The sequence below is a fragment of the Lupinus angustifolius genome, chromosome LG06 (genome assembly GCF_001865875.1).
Source record: "Lupinus angustifolius cultivar Tanjil chromosome LG06, LupAngTanjil_v1.0, whole genome shotgun sequence".
NCBI lineage: Eukaryota > Viridiplantae > Streptophyta > Magnoliopsida > Fabales > Fabaceae > Lupinus > Lupinus angustifolius.
In genome coordinates, this window is record NC_032014.1 from 9,923,650 (window position 1) to 9,945,595 (window position 21,946).

Consider the following 21,946-nt stretch of genomic DNA (forward strand, 5'->3'; position numbering starts at 1 on the left):
TCTCTCTTTCTTTTTTTCATCTTCTGGATTACAACTAGCTTCATCTTTTATCTATTCATTGTTTTCATGCACTTCCCTTAACTTTACCTTCAAACAAGTTTTATTTGCTCCCATTTTTCACCACCACCACCACCAACAAGAACCATTTCATGCTTTCTAATTTCTCATCATACTTTTTAACACTAGTGTTATCTGCCCAAGAACTCAAAATTTGATTTTTTTTATGTTGTCATATCAAGACTCTATCATTTTCTCTTTTTCTTTTAAAAAATAAGACAGGGTCTTGTTTGTGAGATGATCAGTGCTGTTTTCTCAAAGGGACTCTTTTGTTATGTGGTTATAGTGTTTCAAACCACTGTTTAACAAGTGTTTGTGTTTGTTTTGGTTTTTGTGGGGTATTTATAAGAATGGTGTCAAGATCTTATTCAAATCTATTGGAACTAGCTTCTGGTTTGTCTCCATCATTTGAACACATGAACAGAAGAATTCCAAGGATTATGACTGTGGCTGGTTTAATATCTGAGGTTGATGATGATGACCATGTAGAAAGTGTGTGTTCTGACCCTTCTTCCTCATCAGTTCAAAGAGAAAGGATCATAATAGTGGCAAATCAGCTTCCTATAAGGGCTCAAAGGAAACAAGATGGTAACAAAAATTGGTCTTTTTCTTGGGATGAGAATTCACTTCTTCTTCAACTGAAAGATGGGTTAGGTGATGATGATACTGAAGTTATTTATGTTGGATGCCTCAAAGAGGATGTGCACCCAAATGAACAAGAAGAGGTTTCACAGATACTACTTGAGACTTTTAAATGTGTTCCAACTTTTCTTCCACCTGATCTATTTACCAGGTACTATCATGGCTTTTGCAAGCAACAGTTATGGCCACTGTTTCATTATATGTTGCCTTTGTCACCAGAACTTGGTGGCAGGTTTAATAGGTCACTGTGGCAGGCTTATGTCTCAGTGAATAAGATTTTTGCAGATAGGATTATGGAAGTGATTAACCCTGAAGATGATTATGTGTGGATACATGATTATCATCTTATGGTGTTGCCTACTTTCTTGAGGAAGAGGTTTAATAGAGTAAAACTTGGATTCTTCTTACATAGCCCATTCCCTTCATCAGAGATATATAAGACATTGCCTATTAGGGAAGAGCTCTTGAGAGCACTGCTGAATTCAGATTTGATTGGATTCCACACTTTTGATTATGCTAGGCATTTCCTCTCATGTTGTAGTAGGATGCTTGGTCTTACTTATGAATCCAAAAGGGGTTATATTGGTCTTGAATATTATGGTAGGACTGTTAGTATCAAAATTCTTCCGGTCGGAATACACATGGGTCAGCTTCAATCGGTTTTGAGCATGCCAAAGACTGAAGAAAAAGTTTGTGAGCTTGTTAAACAGTTTTCTGATCAAGGGAAGATAATGTTGCTTGGTGTGGATGACATGGATATTTTCAAGGGAATAAGTTTGAAGCTTTTGGCCATGGAGCAGCTTCTCATTCAGCACCCTGAGTGTCAAGGAAAGGTTGTGTTGGTGCAGATAGCTAATCCTGCAAGGGGAAAAGGGAAAGATGTGAAAGAAGTGCAAGCCGAGACGAAAGCAACCGTGAAGCGTATTAATGAAAAATTCGGGAAGCCTGGTTATGATCCTGTGATTCTGATTGAGGAGCCACTCAGGTTTTATGAGAGAGTTGCCTATTATGTTGTTGCTGAGTGTTGTTTAGTCACTGCGGTGAGAGATGGGATGAATCTTATACCGTATGAATATATAATCAGTCGCCAAGGCAATGAACGGTTGGATAAAGTTTTGGAACTAGGTTCCTCCCATAAGAAAAGCATGTTGGTTGTGTCTGAGTTCATTGGTTGTTCCCCATCTTTAAGTGGAGCAATCAGAGTGAACCCTTGGAATATTGATGCAGTGGCAGATGCAATGGACTCTGCACTGGAAATGGTTGATTCGGAGAAACAACTTAGGCATGAGAAGCATTACAGATATGTTAGTACTCATGATGTTGGGTACTGGGCTCGGAGCTTCTTGCAAGATTTGGAGAGGACTTGTCGCGATCACGTACGGCGAAGGTGGTGGGGGATTGGATTTGGACTAAGTTTTAGAGTTGTGGCACTTGATCCAAACTTCAGGAAGCTCTCAATGGAGCACATAGTTTCAGCTTACAAGCGGACAAAAACTAGAGCAATCCTTCTAGATTATGACGGGACACTAATGCCTCAGGGTTGTATTGATAAGAGTCCAACAAGTGATTGCATTAAAATGCTTAACTTTTTGTGTAGAGATAAGAACAACATGGTGTTTCTGGTCAGTGCTAGAAGCCGAAAGACACTCACTGAATGGTTTTCTCCTTGTGAGAAACTCGGAGTTGCTGCTGAGCATGGTTACTTTCTAAGGTTAACTACTTTGGCTCATGAACCTTTTCATGATTTGGTACTTTTATTAGTTTACATGTTTTGGATGACATTGCTGATTGTATGATTAATGGTTTCAGATTAAGACGAGACACGGAATGGGAAACATGTGGACCTGCAACAGATTGTAGTTGGAAGCAAATTGCAGAGCCTGTGATGAAGCTTTATACTGAAACTACTGATGGATCAACTATTGAAGATAAGGAGACATCACTTGTTTGGTGCTATGAGGATGCAGATCCAGATTTTGGATCATGCCAAGCTAAGGAACTTCTTGATCATCTCGAAAGTGTTCTTGCAAATGAACCGGTAACAGTTAAGAGTGGTCAGAATATCGTAGAAGTTAAACCACAGGTTCGTATAGATTCATTCTGTCTAGCAGTGCCTAGTGGTAGGAATGGTAGTGCATATAAGTTAAACCTCAAGCTAAGGAACTTCTTGATCATCAGTTACTTTCTTTTTATCAGCTTATGTCAGACTTAAAAATCTGGTAAGCTTGGGAAACTTCGATCATATAACTGTGGTCAGACCAAAAATAAAGATCAGGTGGTGCTGTCCACAGTAGAAATCAGGGTTTAATTAATATCAATGGAAGTATCAAAGAGTATGGACAATTGTTGAAACACAAAAGCTTGTCTGCTACTTATTCCAATTCTACCTTGACTTATGATTGTTGATCTTACTTTAGAAATACTCGTGTGTTCAATATTACTAGTTACCTTCAAAAAATTTCTCCCTAAAAAAGAATATGACAGGAAACCATGGGAAAACCCGTTATATATTTTTATGAATAGCCCAATAGAGAGTAATTTATACTGTACATCTTTCTTGATATTTAATTGTCAGTGGTTTTGTTGTTGTTGAATACAAGCTCTTATACATATGCAGGGTGTAAGCAAGGGGCTTGTGGCCAAACGCCTACTTTCGACAATGCAAGAAAAGGAAATGTCACCTGATTTTGTTTTGTGCGTGGGAGATGACAGGTCCGATGAGGACATGTTTGAGGCAATCACTAGTTGCATGGCTGAACCTTCCGTGGCGCCCCGGGCTGAAGTATTTGCATGCACCGTTGGTCGAAAGCCGAGTAAGGCTAAGTACTATCTGGATGACACTGCTGAAATAGTGAGATTAGTGCAAGGTTTAGCATCTGTTTCAGAGCAAACAGTTTTATTTTAGACAAGGGAAAAGATGGTGGTGAAAGGTGCTGTGCTTGCTTTGTTTGTCACTATTAGGCTCAGTAATGCTTTCCATACATGGTTTTCTTCTTTTTCTTTTGCCCTTTTTGGGTGATATATGTAAATTATTATATTTGTTACTGAGAGTACACTGTTGATTCTACTCAAGTGTTTCTTTTCCATTAGGACAACCTGTATATATGTTGGTTTTTCAGCTATAAACTCTGCTTTGGTTACCTTAATGCACATGATACTGGTTGTTTCTTATTGAAGTATTCCTGAAAAGTTATCATGTTTACAATAAAGGTGGCCATGAACATCCTACTGAAGGCAAAAAACTGGAGTGACTCTTTTTATTTCAATGCTGCATGTGGATTGTGATCATATCTGAAATATTGTTGGAATCTTTTCTAAAGAGAAGTTGAGAGATTACACATTTTGGAGAATGTAGGCTTCTTCAAGCAGTGGTGAAAAATACTTGTTCTACAACATTGGTTCATGGCTCATGAGTTTCTCATTTGATTTAAAGCCACTAGATGTGATTCTGACATCAAACCTGAAAATTCATTACATCTTGATTTCAAATTTCTTGGTGCATAAACACTTCCATGTTTATGTATTTGAGTTAAACAATGTTAATAGAAAAAGAAAGTTAACAAATGTTATTAAACATAATAAAAAGACATAAAGGTGCTGAAAAGACAAGAATTGTCAGCATGCAAGGTGATTAAATAGCCAAAATTAATAATGCTGTTTATACATATTTTGGGCATACATAAGAAAATCTCAGCATATGAACAGGATTATACTGTAGATGTACAGAAAATAGCCAAAACTAAGCATCATAGGTTAAAAGGGAAGATTTATTGATTTCTTCCATGACTCAGAAAGATCCATATATATCAAGAATTATGAGATACCATTAGTACATTGAAGAAGTAGCAAAGTCGTGAGTACTTTGTAAAGCACTCATGAGGATGCTCTCATGCAGAATAAGACAAAGGAGAAACTATATTTTTCTCAAGAATGCCAAAGCTCCAAATACAACAAAACACTGTGTGCATATTGAAGTTTGAGGTTATGTATAACCCCTTAACAATCTGTTTTTTGCATACCATGTGCTGAACTCAACAGGAGGCTGCAAAAGTAATAAACACTTTTTAGTACTGTGCATAAGGGAAGGAGCCAGAACTCAACTCAAATGTTTGGCAATGAGTAATCAGGACTTCAAGCCCTCTCTTCAACAAGTTAGGGGAACACATACTCTATCTCCAAATATGCACTTTTCATCATTCTTCTAATGAGACCCTTTTTTTCTTCTTAATTGCCTAGCAGGTGTCTAAAGTATAGTTACATAATTCTCTCATTTACCCTATCACACACCAAGAATTTAACATATTGCGTACCATGTAACCGGTTCTTATAAAAATGTCTCGTAAAATTAATGTAAAGAGTGATAAGCCACATAACCAACTAGGCATACTCATGTTGCAATATCATACAGCACCACACTTGTGTCAAAAACATAACTTTCTTTCTCCTTATGCTCCAATAAATAATCCTTTCGTTCTTCAGTAGTTGTTAGTGTATTTATTCATGTAAATTTGATTAAATGGGTATATATTGGGGAAGTATCAATAGGACAACTCAAATACTGGACTTATAGTAATTGGACTTAAGTTCTTGGAGTAGTATTAGTCCTTAGATGGTTTTAAGTTGGGTTCAATTGAATGCTAGTTATGTATCTCAAGACAATTTTATCTAATTAATTTTGGGTAATTCAGCTTCATGACTTAATTTTGATAAAAGAATGTGATTAATCAAGATTCTTACATGTCAGTGTATTACTCAAAAGTTTGTTAGGGTGTATTTGATTTCAAGAAATATTTTCTATTTCTTATTGTTATTATCATTTTCACAATTTATGACATCCTTGCAATTAATTCAATTCTAAATTTTAATCACTAAAGTAGTAAAGTCAATGATTTCAATAAATTTTATGTTATCTATATTGAAATTTTTTAATTGCTAGAGTTGGTATTAGCTATCACAATTATACGAGAATTGTTCTATTATTTAATTGTTACGTTAAAATAAGGTTATAGTTAAAATAAAATACTAACATACAAATGTTCTATTATTTAATTAAGGTTATAATAACTTTAGGTACGATAATTTTCATCCCAAAATCGTATATTATTATACCCGTCATTGAACTATTTCAACAATACCATATGAGAAGTGTAGAAAAATTGTTATGTTGATAGATAAATAAATAAATTCTATTATGAAGATATGTGATGGTCTGGATGAGGGACACACTCATCGGTTGATTTTGAGAAATTTTTATTAGTGGATAGAGTAATTGAAAAATATATTCCTCCATTCAACATCTTTTGATATTTAAGGTTGTGCATCATTTAAAAAATTATTAAACAATATAAAATTCGATACAATTGGACTAAATAGCCACATTTCATGCACATTAAAAATAGGATTAAAAAATAAATGAAAATATATATGTTGAAAGTAGGACTAATAAATAAATGTATAATTGAAAAGTAAAATATAAATGTATATTGCGCTTCAAAAGTATCAAAAAATTTGGAATAAAATGGAAAAGTTAAAATATCAAAAGATATTAAACTATTGGTGCAACAAAAAATTTAAAATTTTCAATAAAATATCATTTCCTCATTATTGAAAATGTTGTAAATGACATTTTTTCATTTTCAAATTTTTCAAAAATGAAGCTTATGTTTCCGGAAATATGAAATGAAAGTAACAACGCAAATATGTTTTTATCCTTCTGTTTTGTTTTCATTGAAAATAAATACAAAAAATGGTGAAAGCAAACACACCTTTATCTCAATGAAAAAAAGAAAATGGTCAAAGCAAACACACTCTTGTTTTTCTTAACTCATTTTTCCTAATCTTATCCTTTTATCTACTCTTATTTTTCTTCTATTTATTTTTATATATATTCTAGTTCCTATCTTAATTTCTATCATTTCTCTATGTTTAAACCAATTATATAGCAGTTAAGAAGTATTTTCAGATATTGCAAGATAAAGTTCATTGTAAACAACTACTGTGAGTAACATTAACTAGGGAACTCTTTACTTTTTCAATAGTCTAAGTTGTCACGACTCATATTCTTAACAAATTGAGAAATACCTTATATTCTTAGTAGAGTTTATATACTTCAAACCCCGTTACACGCATTTGAAGCTCTACCCTTTAAATCTACTTAAGCAACTTCCTAGAAAGGAGTATACATCTAACTATAGAGTTCAAATCAAAATATCATGTAGCAGATATAAGATGACATGTTTTGTCCATACCCATATAACATGGTCTTCAAGTGGGTCAATTTCAACATTGGAATTCCTAATACCAAAACAATAAATTTGGACCCATTATTGTTGTCTCGTCAAAGGATCTAACCATATTTTTCTGTGATTCACATTAGCTGTTGACAAGGTCCAAGCCATGTAGGACACTAAGAAGTAATGATACACTACTTTCATGACTTCGACTGGGAAAAACTAATGCTATATAGTAAGGGAGGGAATGGAGTATCTCCTGATACAAGGAGATAAGTTATCTTTTACTGTCAGTGAAAAATTATGACATGTGTCATGTTTCATCATTTTCTATAAAAATGTTTTTAAAAATAAACAAAATAGTACATATGTCACATTTTTACTGGTTGGAGGAGATAAATTATTTCATGATCATGATGTAAGTAGATATATTATTCTTTGTAATTCTAAATCTTCTTAATTCTTCCACGTGAATTTTTCCTTAAAGAAATTTTGAATGTTTTTTATTTATCTATTTCCAGAATAGCTTATATTTATCATATTCTGTTTTATGTATTGACAAGGAATTTCTGCCAGTAAAAACCTTTATAATCAAAAGACTATTTTTTTGTTTTCTGGTTTGACATACAACCAACCAAAACCTTCCACCAAATTTAAATAATTAAAAAAAAATAATGTGTTTATAAAGTTGTTGTTTTTATGATAGGAAATAATACTTATATAGGTATACAAGTCTTTCCTCATTATTATAATATTAAACAATAAATTACTTATCTTGCACATAAAAGTAACAGGAGTATGAAGAGACCTGATATAGTTATATTCAAAGCCTAAGCTATTAATAGTCACACCTATAACTTATAAATCATGGCATCAATTATATAAACAAGAAAACTCACCTATATATATATATTACAAACTATATCCCTTATCTCTATTCCACCCTTTAAGAATAAAAACTCACATATTTGTCATTAGTGACACTTTTATTGGGTTAAAAAGAGGGAAAAAATAACAGAGAAATGGATAAAGGTATAGTTGATAAAGCACTAAACAGTTTAGGCAAAGGCTTTGATTTGGCATCAGATTTCAGACTCGAATTCTGCAAAGGTGAAGAGCGATTGGTTGTTTTTAATGAAAGAGTGAGAAGAGAGATGATGGTGCCAGGTTTTGGACCAGTCACAGATGTATCAATTGATATCAAATGTGACAAAGGTGATCGAATTCGGTATCAGTCTGATATCCTCACCTTCACCCAAGTAAGCCATTTTCATAGAAATACTTGTTCCAAAAACTCTATTTACGAGTTGAGTTTTCGAGAGAAAATGAAAGTTTGACTCTTAGAATTTGAATCCTCTCATCTTTTCCTCTAGTGTTATGAGATAGGAAGACACAAATAATGATAGATTTTACTACAATCATTTGCAACTCTTTAAGGGGTTGAAATTAGTTATGATGAAAATTTAAAAGATAGTTTTTTTGAAATGATTGAAATTTGGTTTGTGGGTTTTGATGTTAGATGTCGGAGGTGTTCAATCAGAAAAGCTCAATACCTGGGAAAATTCCCTCAGGGTACTTCAATACCATGTTTGGGTTTGATGAAGGTTCTTGGGCAAGTGATGCAGTTAACACTAAATGTTTGGGTCTTGATGGCTATTTTATAACACTCTTCAATCTTCATATTGATCGGTACCCACTAGTTCTATCCAAACAAGTCCTTCAAGCTGTTCCTTCCTCTTGGGATCCTCCTGCACTTGCCAGGTAAATATCTTCTCTCATTTTAGTATGAATTTTCTTAACTTTGAGTTTTGAACAAAAAGTACATTTGTTTTGATGCTTGACTTCCCATTCTTTAATGGCTGACTAGCTACTTAGTCTTTTTTGAGGTTGAGTTTCAGCAGAGTAGTGATAAAACAATTAAGACTTACTAATACTTAAATTATTAGTAGATAATAACTTTTTTATAAGAGCAAACAATAATTTCCATGACTGATAAATGATAATCATAATATAAAAATTATATATATTAACTCAAGTCATACATTAAACTGAAAGATATGTCGTATTAGATTTAATCGTTTAAATAGTTAAATATCTTATCAAGTCAAATAATTTTATATAATATATAAATAATTTTTTTTATATAATATAAATTATATATAATTATCAATGTTATGAAAACTAGATTGAGCTAAACGATCGGACCAGTTTGACAATTGATCGGACTTAAAAATGATTCTGGTTTGAACTCGAATTTTTTTAGTTTTACAGTGTTAAACTTGGTTAAACAAAAATAAATTAAACGGTTCATATAATTTTTTTTAAAAAAAGAGAGTACTATGGTTATTTTATTTTATTTTTGTCTTATTTATATGGTATGTCTACTTTGTGGGAATAGGGAGTTGTTTTTTCTTCTCAAATAAGTTTTAAATTTTATTTCGCTAATTGTCAATTACAAGTTACAACTCATTGGCTCAAGGAATTAGAATATCAGTTTAGATCTCTAAAATAATTAGGTATGAAACCAAGGCTACGACGAATGAGAGAAATTTTGCAACATTGATAGTCGATAGTCAAAAATAAAATAGTCTCGTTGTTAGATATATAGTTATAAAGTTATGTTGCGTGTAAGAATTTAGAATCGACGCTCCAAAAAAATACCAGAGGAAAAATTAGTGTCATCTTCTGAAATTTTTTATACTAAAAAGAAATTCTTATATAAATAATATTAATTGTTTAAATGGGTGAGAAATAGAATTGGTCTTCTGGAGATGATCATATAAAGTACCCCAAAGTACAAATTGAGCTGATATATTTATATTATCATCTTATAGTTTAAAATTTATGTATTAACAATATAAATTTTTTATATTATCAACATATCATTCACAATTGATTTGTATTACTTTTGTTTGAAATTTAATTATTGTTAATAAATTAATAGTAGATAATTTGTTGATAGTATAAAAATACTTACATATTAAATCTATCGTTTTAATGACCTGAATTAAATCACTTAATGCAAATTACATATGGATCTATGCTACTAGCTGCGTATAGCCACTTGAAAGCGAAAGAAATACAAAAAATAGTTCTTATTAAACTATTACTTAAGAAATATAAAAAAGATACACGTCCTGAATAACTAATATCATCATTTCTCAGAATATGAAAATATCTTTTTTCAAGATAAATTTTCTCTTTTCAAAAACAGATTTTATCTTCTTTTTCTTAAAAAGTGTTCTTATAACACTTGTTAAGAATCTATTCTAAACATTATTAGCTCAGCAATAATCTTACTTTTTTACTCCAAATTTAATGTTTTTCCTTTAGAATTTCCGGTTGTTTTAACAATTCTGTTAATCATATTTATAATTTTGTTTCATTTCTAAAGTACACTATTAGTCAAATTAGTCAACTTTATTTCTATTGTGTTTCCTTTTCTTCTGTTATTTTTTTTTCTTTTATTCTTCAGAATATTTAGAAGGCTATTTCATATCTTATCCCTTAATCAATTAAGTATATTATAGAAAACACATGTTTAGCTCATTTAATTTGAATTAATGATGCGAGTAAACTCCATTTGGTCACAGAAGTATTCAATCTTTTGGTAAAATTGTTTCCATGAAATTCGAACTCTCACTTAATATAATCCTCATCATTTCAAGGGATAAAAGTTGTTTACTATCTCAATCCAACTTTGAAGTTTTTGGGGTCATATATTAATGAATAACGTGTCGTGCTATGATGAAATTGCTTCCATGAAGAAGTGAGTTGTCATACATGCAATCTCATCATCAAACAAATAAATAAATATAAATAAAATGCGAGTTGATGTGGTAAGCAACTTTGATTTTTTGCATGTCAATACAAATTTAAATTTTAAAAAGATTTCTTAGGAGGAGAATATCTGAATATGTATAGGTTTATATTCTTATAGTTGAATTTAATCTCACAAAGGATTCAATTTTTAAATAAATAATGTAATATATATATTATTAGTTTAAAATAATCTATATGCCATCAACACATCATCTCTGTTATTCATTTTGCTTAGATTTAAGAGAGTTGTTGACAATTAAATATAAAAAGAGTGTAATAATTTGTATTGTCAGTATAAAGATTTATACATAGTAAATCATCTAATTGTATTATTTTTTTAAAAAGTCAATAATAATTAAAAGTGATTGACTAACAATATATAAAACTCTTGATGATGATGAAAAGAAGTTGAATGAAATAAAAACAGAATAATGAAGAAGATATAAGAAAAGTGATTCTTCTTGAGAATGATTAAGTTGAATTACAAAAGGGGAAAGACTAATCTTATTTATACAAAGAGAAACTAGAGTACCAACTAATTAACTATGGAATGAATAAACTAACTAACTCTATAAGGAATAAAAGGCGCACGTACCAAAACAAACTGAAATATATAAATGCTAATTGTGTTGCTTATTAGCCAAGCAACACAAGATAAAGAGCATATGCATTTGCAGCCTAGGATGAAGCAAAGAGATTTGCAGCCGAAGCTTGATTGTGTTTGTCTAATTGAGGTAATTAGCTGATATGATTAGCCCGGATATCCCTTGGATCATTAGTGAAGCTCCCTGTTTGAGGAGCATAGTTGGTTGATGAAACCTGATGCGTTATTGTGACTGATTTGGCAGATGCAATGTGGTTGCTTTTGTCTTGGCTAGATGTTTGCTGTCATCGTGCTTGTATGTTTGAATCTTCGAATTGTTTGTTCAATAGTAATCTATGAGCTATGGCTATGTATTATTTAAGGTTACAAAGGTTTTCACATTTAGAATAATTTTTTAGACTAATTTCTTAAAAGGGAATTACATTTTTCTTAGAGAATATAGAAGAAAACTCATACATTGTTCTATATCATCTATTATTAAAGCTATATGATAATGCAATTTAAAATATAGCAACCATAATTGATGTTCTTTAAAGGTGACATTTGAATCAGATTTATTGAGAAATTTGGGACACACATCCTAGTGGGGCTTGGCATTGGTGGCAAAGATTTGGTCCTAGTCAAGCAAGACATGTCCTCCAACTTGGGACCATCAGAGCTCAGAAATCACTTGGATGAGCTTGGAGACCAGTTATTCACTGGCACATGCAATTTTGTTCCAAAAACAAAAGAGCAGAAATGCAAGGTTTCGTTCACAAATTTAATTAAGTTCAATTTATGCAAATCAGAACAATTTTTTTTATATATTATCAAGGTATCCTCTCACCTTTAGGTAAAGAATTAATCCCTTTAATGATGTATAATTGTCTCTCACAACAAGTGTCGCTCCTAGAATCAAACTTTTGACATTTGGTCATCCTATAGATCTAACAGAACCTTACACCACTAGACCAAATCAGAACAATTGACAAGCCATTGTATTTATCCTGAATCTATATGCTAAATAATTACATGGTGATTTGCTGAAAATACAGGTACCACAGGCTTTTGATGTATTTGGTTCTCAAATTGTTGCCTTCAATAGCTCCACATCAGTTTGTGCAAAAGATGTAGGTTCTACTTAATTCCAAATATTAACTTTCCTACACTCATGACTTTGACTAAGCATATGCAATAGTTAAATTTCAAACTGTGAAACCACATTGCTGAATATGTTGATGGGTATCTTCTGTTTTTTCTAAGCATGTTATCAAATATCCAATTCTTAACAAAATTTTATTGAAAAAGACAAAAAAACTTTATTGGGAAAGACAAAATTCATTTTATGAATCTCCATCTCACTAGAATGACCGATCTCTAACTATTAGTTAAGGGACACTTGAGCACCTAATAAATGCTAATTAGGTTGATTATGATATATTATATGAGTAATGGTTTTATAGATAATCTATTAGAGTTTAAAATTTGTGCACTTTTTTACACTGCCAGCATATCATCCATCATTACTTTGTATTACTTTTGTTCGAGAGTCAATGGTGGTTAATAAATCAATGGTGGATGATTGACTGATAGTGTAAAAATACTTAAACTGTCAGTGTATACATATTAAATCCAATATATTATGTAAATGCAGGGAATTACAGTGATATGTTCAAAGAGGGGAGGAAATACACAAGTGAGTAACCATTGTGAATGGCTTCTAACAGTTCCTAATAAGCCAGATGCTGTTGATTTTAGCTTCATTCCCATCACTTCTCTTCTTAAAGCTGCTCCTGGAAGAGGCTTCTTATCCCATGCCATCAACCTCTACCTTAGCTGTAAGTATTTTATTTTCTGCCCTTATGAAAACATAAACTATATAAAAATATAATTTAATGTATAGCACCTTACCTATTATATAAAAATATGATACAAATATTGTTCAATACTCCTAGCTAGGGCACTAGTTAAAAAGTTATAGGATAATTTTTTATTAGAATGTGGTATATTTAAGAAGAGAAGTTCTTAGGGTATGACCCTATTAGCAAAATTATGACCTACATATTTATTGTTATGAACTACAATGAGACCAAATTAAATAATTCATACCAAATGCAGATAAGCCTCCTATGTCAGATTTGTCATACTTTCTTGACTTCCAATCACAGAAACTTTGGGCTCCAATTCACAATGATCTTCCTCTTGGTCCAACCACAAATAGAACAACTACTTTCCCTTCTCTCAGCTTCAATTTGATGGGTCCCAAGCTTTATGTAAATACAACTAAGGTAGTTTTTCAAATCCTTCCTGATTAGTAATTAGACTTTCATTTCATATTGTTTTGCATAATGTTTTATTCATAACAGGTAACAGTAGGTAAAAGGCCAATCACAGGAATGCGTTTGTTTCTTGAGGGCATGAAATGTGACAGGTTAATTCCACACTAAATGTGAATCACCATTCACCATTTTCTCAATTAACTTTGAAATGAAAAAAAATAATGTAATGTTTTTATAAAAGTTATTGAAAAATGAGAACATAAAATAAATGGTTAAAATATACATTTGATCATGGGTCAAATTATATTTTTGATCTCTATAGATGACATTCATTCTCAGTTTAGTTCTTATATGTAAAAAATGAACACAACATCTTTAAGTCTTTATATGTACAGGCATCAAATTAAAAGTATTTGTCATATAAAAATACACACTTTTATTTTGGCATCTATAGAAGTATAGGACCAACTTGAAAACGAGCATCAGTTACACAATCATAGGTCTTTTTTAAACCATAAATCAAATGCTAAGGTAATATGAAATTATAATATGAATATTGTTCATGTGGATGTTGCTGACACAGATTAGCCATACACCTACAACATCCATTGAAAACTCCATTGATGCTTGACAACATAATAGAGGACACTACAACATGGTCAGAAGAAATCAATGATGACCGTTTCTGTGAAGCAATTAATGGAAAGAAATTCTCACATGTATGTACTGCACCAGTGAAATACAATCCTAGTTGGACCTTTGATCACAAAAATGTAGCCTTTATTGTCACAGGGGCACAACTTCATGTGAAAAAACATGATTCAAAGAGTGTCCTACAACTAAGGCTGTTGTTCTCTAAAGTGTCTAATTCTAATGTTGTAAAATCAAATTGGACACGAGGACCCTCTGGATTGACCCAAAAATCTAGCATTTTTTCAGCAATGAGCACATCAATGTCTAGTAGTAAAGATCAGAAAACTCCTGCTATAGTTGTGGATTCTAGTGTGTTCCCTAGTGAGCCTCCAGTGCCAGTGCAAACACAAAAGCTGTTGAAATTTGTAGATATTTCACAATTATGTAAAGGCCCACAAGATAATCCTGGCCATTGGATAGTGATTGGAGCAAGATTGGTATTGGATAATGGTAAGATATGTTTATGGGTTAAGTTCTCTTTGTTAAATATTGGTTCTTGAAATATCAATGCCAAAGTCCAAAAGGAAAATGTTTATGATTATATGTCTATGTAGATCCATTGATTTTGTAAGTAGCTTGATGACTAAATGTTAAGTTTGTATAATTGTTACTTTGTTTTCTTCATTCTTCTATATTTTCCTGCAAAAAAAAATCAAGGATTTACAATAATATATACTTGAATGTACATATTTATTAGCAAGTGGATGTTAATGTTGAAATCCTTCAATTTAACCTGAAAATTACCTCCTATGATTATAAATTTTGTAATTAACAATGTAATTTATATTTCAAATAATTTTAAAAAAAATATGATCAAGTTTGTCATCCTCTATCTAAAATAATTATAGTGAAAGTAAATTGTGGTCATGAGTATTTTTTTGTTGTAAAAAAGCTTTACCCACCTATGGGATATTGAGTAACTTGATGAAAAAGCAAACACCAATTCATAATTCATTCATGACTAATTAATTTTGAAATACTTTGCAATGAATATAATTTCATTTTGTTAACTCATTTGAACATCTAAATGTGTGATTTCTAGGTAACTCATAAGAAGGAGAGAGGAGAGAAATACATGGGAAATAGTTGGAACCATTTGGTTTAAATTTAAACTTTCGTTTCTTGTTTCAAAATCTAACCAATTGAACTTGTTATAAAGGATTAATATTTTGAAGAGAAAACAGTTTTCCATCAACAATATAAACTCTCTTAAAATTAAAATAATACACATAAATAACTATATAAAAAACTTTATATTTATAAGGCATAAATATCAAATTATATTCACAATATTATATTGTGCCCCAATTTTTGATTAAGCATCGATTATACTATATTTTGGAGTCTTATTATGTTTTTGTAGTTAAAATATAGAAAATTATCTTTACGTCATCTTATAGCAAAAAATTAAATTTTCACTAAATAATTCAAAAATAATAAATAATAAATCAAATTGAAGCTTCTAGAATGTTTTTGAAATTAAGATGGGGAAATTTATATTTATCCTTTTATTTTTTTAATAAAAAACTGATTAGATAAACAATGGATAAAAGTGTTTTTACAAACAATAAAATAATGAAGTTTATGGAATGTTGTTTATAATTATTCATGAAATTCATTAAAATATAAAAAATAACAAATTATAGATAAATATATAGGTAATATAGAATGATTGAGAGATTTTTGGAATGGTGTTTATCATTAAGACTCTCTAAGTTCAACTATAAATAGATTTTTTGAGTAGAGAAACATAAAAAAATGATAGAAAGAAGCACGGAGAAAATTCCAATGTTATTTTCTTTGCTTCATCTCCCACAATGTCTATACAAGCATAATCATAAGGTCTCATGCATCATGACGTGTAATATGCATATTTCTCAAATTTCATTGTTTTTGTTTTGTACTGCCAACTCATCCATTTACATGCTGATCATATATTCATTTTTCAACTTTTATTTCTGACTTACTTGTTTTCTTATTTTATAATAATAATCATAGGTAGATATATTTATAATAGCTATGCTATATATTAATTTTTTAATAAAATTAATTAACCAGAAAAAGGAAAAATAGTTATGTTAATAGTAAAAATGTTAGGCAATTAAACATATAATTATTATAATATATCACATTGGTATTATAATATATAGTATATTAAAAAAAGTATTTGTAACATATAATTATTATAATACATGTAGTAATAATTGTTATTTTTAAATAAAAAAATAAACGAGTGATAAATTGAAAAATGAAATACTTGCTCAAGGGTCTATTTATAGTGAGACCTCAAAGATAAACACTAATTCAAAAATATGATAACAATTATCACTTATCTTTATCTTTATCAATAATTTGTTACCAATTTTTATTATCATTTTAATTAATATTTAAAGATAATCATGAATAATTATCTAATAAACTTATGCAAAATGTGTAATGATAAACAACTTTATGCAGGGTTTATTTAGGCAGTTTTTATTTCAAAAATATTCTATAAGCTTCCATTTGATTTATTATTATTTTTATATTTAAAATTATTTAAAAAATATTCTTTTATGTTAATGTATTATATTTTTTCTCCTTATCAACTCCAACCACTGAGAAGTAACATCAAATAAATGGATATTAAAGTGATTAAAAGTTTTGAAATTATAATTGAATATTGTGCGACTAATGGAAAGTTATTTAGTTATATTCAAATTTTCTATCTTAACTATTTACTTGGAGACTTTTGAGTTATTGACTTATTTCATATTAGTTGATAGTATAGAAACTTAGAATTATTATTTTTTTCCTTGTGATTGCCTTCATTGCCTTTACCATACATTAACTAAGAGTGTGGTGGGAAGTATTTATTTTGGTTTCCCATAATATTTGCAAATAAGATAATCTTGTTCGAGCTAGAAATATCCATAGGCATATGGGGTTAACTTTCGCAGCGGATATTTTTTCCACCCACAAGATGTTGTGGATGTTTGAAATATGTGATTATATGAAGTCTCACATTGCCTAGAATTATAATAGAGTAGAATATCAATGTTATAGATTGGACTCAAGTCCCTTGTTATAATGTGCACCAGATATAAGCACCAAATAGGAACACCCCATGGGCATACCTGCCCATGGGTGTGCTAGGGTTTGTAATCCTTATTCTCTAATAATATATTGCTAGCTGCTCAGCGCTCTCGGGGACGTAGGCACAATTGGTTGAACCCGTTAACAAATTCTCTTGTTTCTTCTCTTCTATTTATTCTATGTACATTATTTGATTGTTTGTGGCCAACGCTACCCAACGATCGCTTCCGCTGTACCAACACAAGACTCAAACCCAAAAACTTGCTCAAGGAAATCAAATATATATCATTTGAACCAACATATTATTTAAGTATGAGCTACTATAAGTATTTTCGAGTAAATATATCACTTTACATTTGTAAACTAACTCCTTTAGTGACTAGTATAATTTGTATGCATTAGTTAAATGCTAATTGAAGTGAACAAATGAGGTAATTTAAATGTGATAGTTATATTATGTAATTAGTTTATTAAATTAGAGCAATTATAACTGGTTGAAATTTGTTAAATAATTTTAAGGATACATGATATTAGGCTTGGCCGAAAAATGAATATTTGTTATATTGGCATATCATTAATACAAGCTTATAGCCTTTGAATAATTATTTTAAGATGTTTGTTCAAAAATTAGCTTCCAAAAAGATGTATTCTTTTTCAAATGTTATAATCTTCCTTTAGTTTTATTTACGAGATAACTCTAAATTTTAATTGGTAGGTACAAAATTTATGATTGAACAAGAGATAAGTTTTATTACGCGGAACAAAACTTATATTTATTCTTATTTTTTATTTAAGTGTAGTTCTTAAGAATTAAATTCTTATATTTTAGTTATAATAAGAACCTAGTAGGTTCTTACACCACTACTAAACCAACATCTTATAATATTTAAGTATCTTTAATGAATTGCGTATAGAATAATATAATCTCTTTGTTGCAAAATAGATAATGTATTTGATTGCACTAACCTATTAAAATAATTTAATATTCTTAAAAGCATTTCTTCAATTTCATTTTTTTTATTTTAGGACACTATTATTCAAATAATCTATTACCAAAATACATATATCATTTCATTTTCGTATTTCATTAATTATCTAGTATTTTTAATATATATAAATGTAAATTATTCATAGAAAATTTCCATATATACCCTTTCATATATTAAATTATATATTTATAACAATAAATAATACCGAAAAACTTTACTTAAATACATAAAAATATATATTATATTTAATCAATGGCCTAATTTCGGGTTTAAAAGTTAACCAATGACCTAAATTCGGGTTCAATTCATAATTTGGTTTGATTTCGGGTAGTGTAAAGGAGCAAAAGACATTGTCTAGAATAATATTCCAAATCATATGCGGCGTATGAATATATATATATAATATATTTCATTGAATGATTTGAGATTGGTATGAAGTTGTTGACTTTGTGGAATTTAATATCTATTCTCTTCTTAGCTTTTGCTTTCTTCTTCTACTCTCACACATACCCATCTTCTCCTTCTTCCCTCATGGCTTCTGAAACCTCCAAATCCATTTATGATTTCACTGTCAAGGTTCTTATTTCTAACTTTTTTATATTATTTATTTATCTTTCATTGGTTTTGTTCTTAAATTACTTGAAAAGATTGTAACTTGCTCATGCCCACTAATTGTTTCCCTCAATTTGATTTATGGGTCAATGAATAATATAATATAGGAAGTATTAAGTATAAAATAATCTAGGAAATACACTATGTTGTTTTTGTATTTCAATTTTCATGGAGATCAATGGATTATGCTGATATGTTCCTCATGTTAATTGATCCCTTTCCTGCATATATTTGATCATTTGCTTCAGCTTATACATTTATATTTAGAGCCCCTTTGTTTTTAGGTTTAAAATTTTGATTTTGGGGAAGTGATTTTGAGAAGCTGAAAAATACAGCTTCTCTACAAATTCTTCAGTTTATATTTTTGCAGCTCCTGCTTATTTTTTATTTATTTAAAATGATCAACCAAAAAAAAATTTCAATCAAAAGAAACACCTTTTTTTTCTGGTGTGAAGGCTTAAAGAAAGAGATCCTTATTGTCGTTCTTAGTTTCTTATTGGTAAGTCTCTACTATATGGCCACTTTTTGGGATAAACCTAATTGATTTTGTTGTTGCTAGTGTTATAGTAAAAGATGCATCCTGAACTCTGATCCTTTGTTACTTTAATACTTTCTGCCTTTTGTAATTTATGTTCTGCTTCTATTATGAACCTGTAATTGCAGGACATCAAGGGAAATGATGTCAATCTGAGCCAATACCATGGAAAGGTTCTACTGATCGTCAATGTTGCCTCAGAATGGTAACACATTTTGACGACTTATTTTTTGGTCATTGCATTTACCAATTAATGTGATCTATAATTCTTGATTTATTTTGTATTTTTATGCACCTTAGTGTGTTTGTGTTCACTTCATCTTTATTCATATCATTCTGCCATTAAATAAGATTTTCACAGTATTAATGTTCACTTGTTATATCCAGCATTAAAGGACAATTCTATTAATCTTCCTAGATTGTTACACTTACAATATGATTACAACACCTAGGTTGTGTATATCTTCAACATGATTATTATTCCGATTTGTTTATTAGCATATCTCATTTTGTTGTACAAATGCCTTTGTTTTATGCATCCGTGTTAGGTGATTTTAATCAACCACTCAGTTCCTATCAATAGAAACTTTGGCTTTGAAAACACAATATATGGCATTAATAATATCAAAGTCTTTATTCTTTACACTGGGTTCCCTGGCCCTGGAGGCTGTCATCAGGATGTTTGTCGTGATCTTTTGAAATAAATTTATGTATTCTCGAACAAGTGGAATAAGCATTGTAGAAATTGAGCTCAATGAGTTGGACGTATGTAGCCCGCTCCACCTAGTGGAATAAGGCTCGTTATTTGTATTAGAATTAAAACTTTGAAGTTAAAATGAGCTAATTTGATGACATTACTGTTCCCCACCTTATTTTGGCTACACTGATAATATTCTAAATCATCACTGCAGTGGTTTGACACAAACGAATTACAAAGAATTGAGTGCACTGTACGAGAAGTACAAGAGTCAAGGTTTGTGACTTTCATGAAGAAAATAAGAAAGAAATATATGTCAACTATACTTTATGTGGTTGGAAATTTTGTAACACTGATTTGTGAATTGTCTCTAGACTTCGAAATCTTGGCATTTCCATGCAACCAGTTTGGTAGTCAGGAACCAGGAACCAATGAAGAAATTGAGCAAACTGTATGTACAAGGTTCAAAGCTGAGTTTCCCGTCTTTGATAAGGTGATTTACGATAAACACATTGTAATTGACAAATGTTTCTGTTTTTTTATTTGGAGCTCTCTATTCTGCCCACATTTTTCCCAGTGTACTGTTGTATCGATCAGTGCTGTAAGTTGTTCTGCATTGACACACTCCATTCACGCATCCAGCAGACTATATACTTCATATTTTCCCGAGCCAGACTTCGCATGCAATAATGTTTTTGCTATGATATATGCAAGATATTGTTCCAAACTTCCAGAGATTTTGGATGTGCCACTTTATATGGGAATCATGCTAAAATAATTATATTGTTATAGGTTGAAGTCAATGGGAAAAATGCAGCACCAATTTATCAGTTCTTGAAGAATCAGAAAGGAGGAATATTTGGAGATGGTATCAAGTGGAACTTCACAAAGTTCTTGGTAAACAAAGAAGGAAAAGTTGTTGACAGATTTGCTCCTACAACCTCACCTCTAAAAATAGAGGTAAGAGATACTATTGTGCTTGTATTTTAAGTGAGATTGTCTGTACAATGATGGCTGCACTATTGTCATAAATAAATGCTACTCATCTTGAACAATAAATAGCCCATACATCAAACTCAACTTTAGTTACAACTGAACCCCTTTGTCCTTATGTTTCCTCTTGCAGAAAGATCTTCTGAAGCTCTTACAATCTTCTTGAGTATCAAGATTTTGATCCTATGGAGTATTGTATGATGCAGAGGTTAGTTTTGCAGTCATTTAGTTTTCTGTAGAATGTAGATTCTCACTAATCTTGTAGATTCTCTATTGTACAATAGAATGTGCAATCTCATTTCTCGTTGTGTGTTTGAGAGTCTTGTTTTGGAGGGAAAGGAAATTAATTTAGTTAACCCTTCATTCTCGTTCCGTCTAAATTTCATTCTCCCAAACGTCTTCCTTTCCACTTCAGCTGTTTACTCTAATAGTGATTACAAAACTACATCAGCTGATGCTTTGTCTTGTTATTCTGTACAGGAGGCCATATGCAATCTCTGCGGTGCTCTCAAAGGACAAGTAGCTTCTCAAAGCTTTCTATCCCTATTTAATTGTTGTACTAATAATTCTAAAGATATCTTGGTGTATTTGGATTATGCAATAAGTATAATTTGGTGTTCTCACTCTTGCTCTTGTCAAAACAGTAAAACATTGTATTGGAATGCTTGATTAAGTTATTCTGTATTACACATCAAAGACTATAATATTATTCAGATGTCCCTCCTTGTTTAGTTGTAAC

At 30.7% G+C, this 21,946-nt stretch overlaps 3 protein-coding genes and 1 long non-coding RNA gene across 4 annotated transcripts; 3 read left to right on the forward strand and 1 right to left on the reverse strand.

Moving 5' to 3' along the window:
- Positions 1-392, reverse strand: LOC109349725. The gene is made up of 2 exons (XR_002108024.1): positions 278-392; positions 1-240 (listed from the first exon to the last, which is right to left on the reverse strand). It is a non-coding gene; the product is annotated as an uncharacterized LOC109349725 (long non-coding RNA).
- On the forward strand, positions 162-3,610 carry LOC109349724 (alpha,alpha-trehalose-phosphate synthase [UDP-forming] 6-like). Its single transcript, XM_019590659.1, has 3 exons — positions 162-2,410; positions 2,509-2,782; positions 3,317-3,610. Exons 1-3 carry the CDS (start codon positions 408-410, stop codon positions 3,602-3,604), a joined length of 2,565 nt encoding a protein of 854 aa, XP_019446204.1. The 5' UTR covers positions 162-407; the 3' UTR covers positions 3,605-3,610.
- LOC109349726 (MACPF domain-containing protein At1g14780-like) lies at positions 7,952-14,835 on the forward strand. Its single transcript, XM_019590660.1, has 8 exons — positions 7,952-8,188; positions 8,449-8,690; positions 11,908-12,100; positions 12,390-12,464; positions 12,989-13,172; positions 13,453-13,622; positions 13,701-13,765; positions 14,197-14,835. The coding sequence occupies exons 1-8, from the start codon at positions 7,952-7,954 to the stop codon at positions 14,804-14,806; spliced, it is 1,776 nt and encodes a 591-aa protein (XP_019446205.1). The 3' UTR covers positions 14,807-14,835.
- On the forward strand, positions 18,670-21,946 carry LOC109349727 (probable phospholipid hydroperoxide glutathione peroxidase). The gene is made up of 7 exons (XM_019590661.1): positions 18,670-18,946; positions 19,646-19,722; positions 20,429-20,490; positions 20,589-20,707; positions 21,007-21,174; positions 21,341-21,415; positions 21,688-21,946. Exons 1-6 carry the CDS (start codon positions 18,803-18,805, stop codon positions 21,371-21,373), a joined length of 603 nt encoding a protein of 200 aa, XP_019446206.1. The 5' UTR covers positions 18,670-18,802; the 3' UTR covers positions 21,374-21,415; positions 21,688-21,946.

Bases quoted from the DNA above. Each gene is read 5' to 3' on its own strand.
- LOC109349724 (XM_019590659.1), top strand. From the start codon at position 408: ATGGTGTCAAGATCTTATTCAAATCTATTGGAACTAGCTTCTGGTTTG. The intron at 2,411-2,508 runs GTTAACTACTTT...TAATGGTTTCAG, and splicing joins GAGCATGGTTACTTTCTAAG to ATTAAGACGAGACACGGAAT. The intron at 2,783-3,316 runs GTTCGTATAGAT...ATACATATGCAG, and splicing joins TCGTAGAAGTTAAACCACAG to GGTGTAAGCAAGGGGCTTGT.
- LOC109349726 (XM_019590660.1), top strand. From the start codon at position 7,952: ATGGATAAAGGTATAGTTGATAAAGCACTAAACAGTTTAGGCAAAGGC. The intron at 12,101-12,389 runs GTTTCGTTCACA...CTGAAAATACAG, and splicing joins CAAAAGAGCAGAAATGCAAG to GTACCACAGGCTTTTGATGT. The intron at 13,173-13,452 runs GTAAGTATTTTA...TACCAAATGCAG, and splicing joins CATCAACCTCTACCTTAGCT to ATAAGCCTCCTATGTCAGAT.
- LOC109349727 (XM_019590661.1), top strand. From the start codon at position 18,803: ATGAAGTTGTTGACTTTGTGGAATTTAATATCTATTCTCTTCTTAGCT. The intron at 20,491-20,588 runs GTTTGTGACTTT...AATTGTCTCTAG, and splicing joins CGAGAAGTACAAGAGTCAAG to ACTTCGAAATCTTGGCATTT. The intron at 21,175-21,340 runs GTAAGAGATACT...TTCCTCTTGCAG, and splicing joins CCTCACCTCTAAAAATAGAG to AAAGATCTTCTGAAGCTCTT.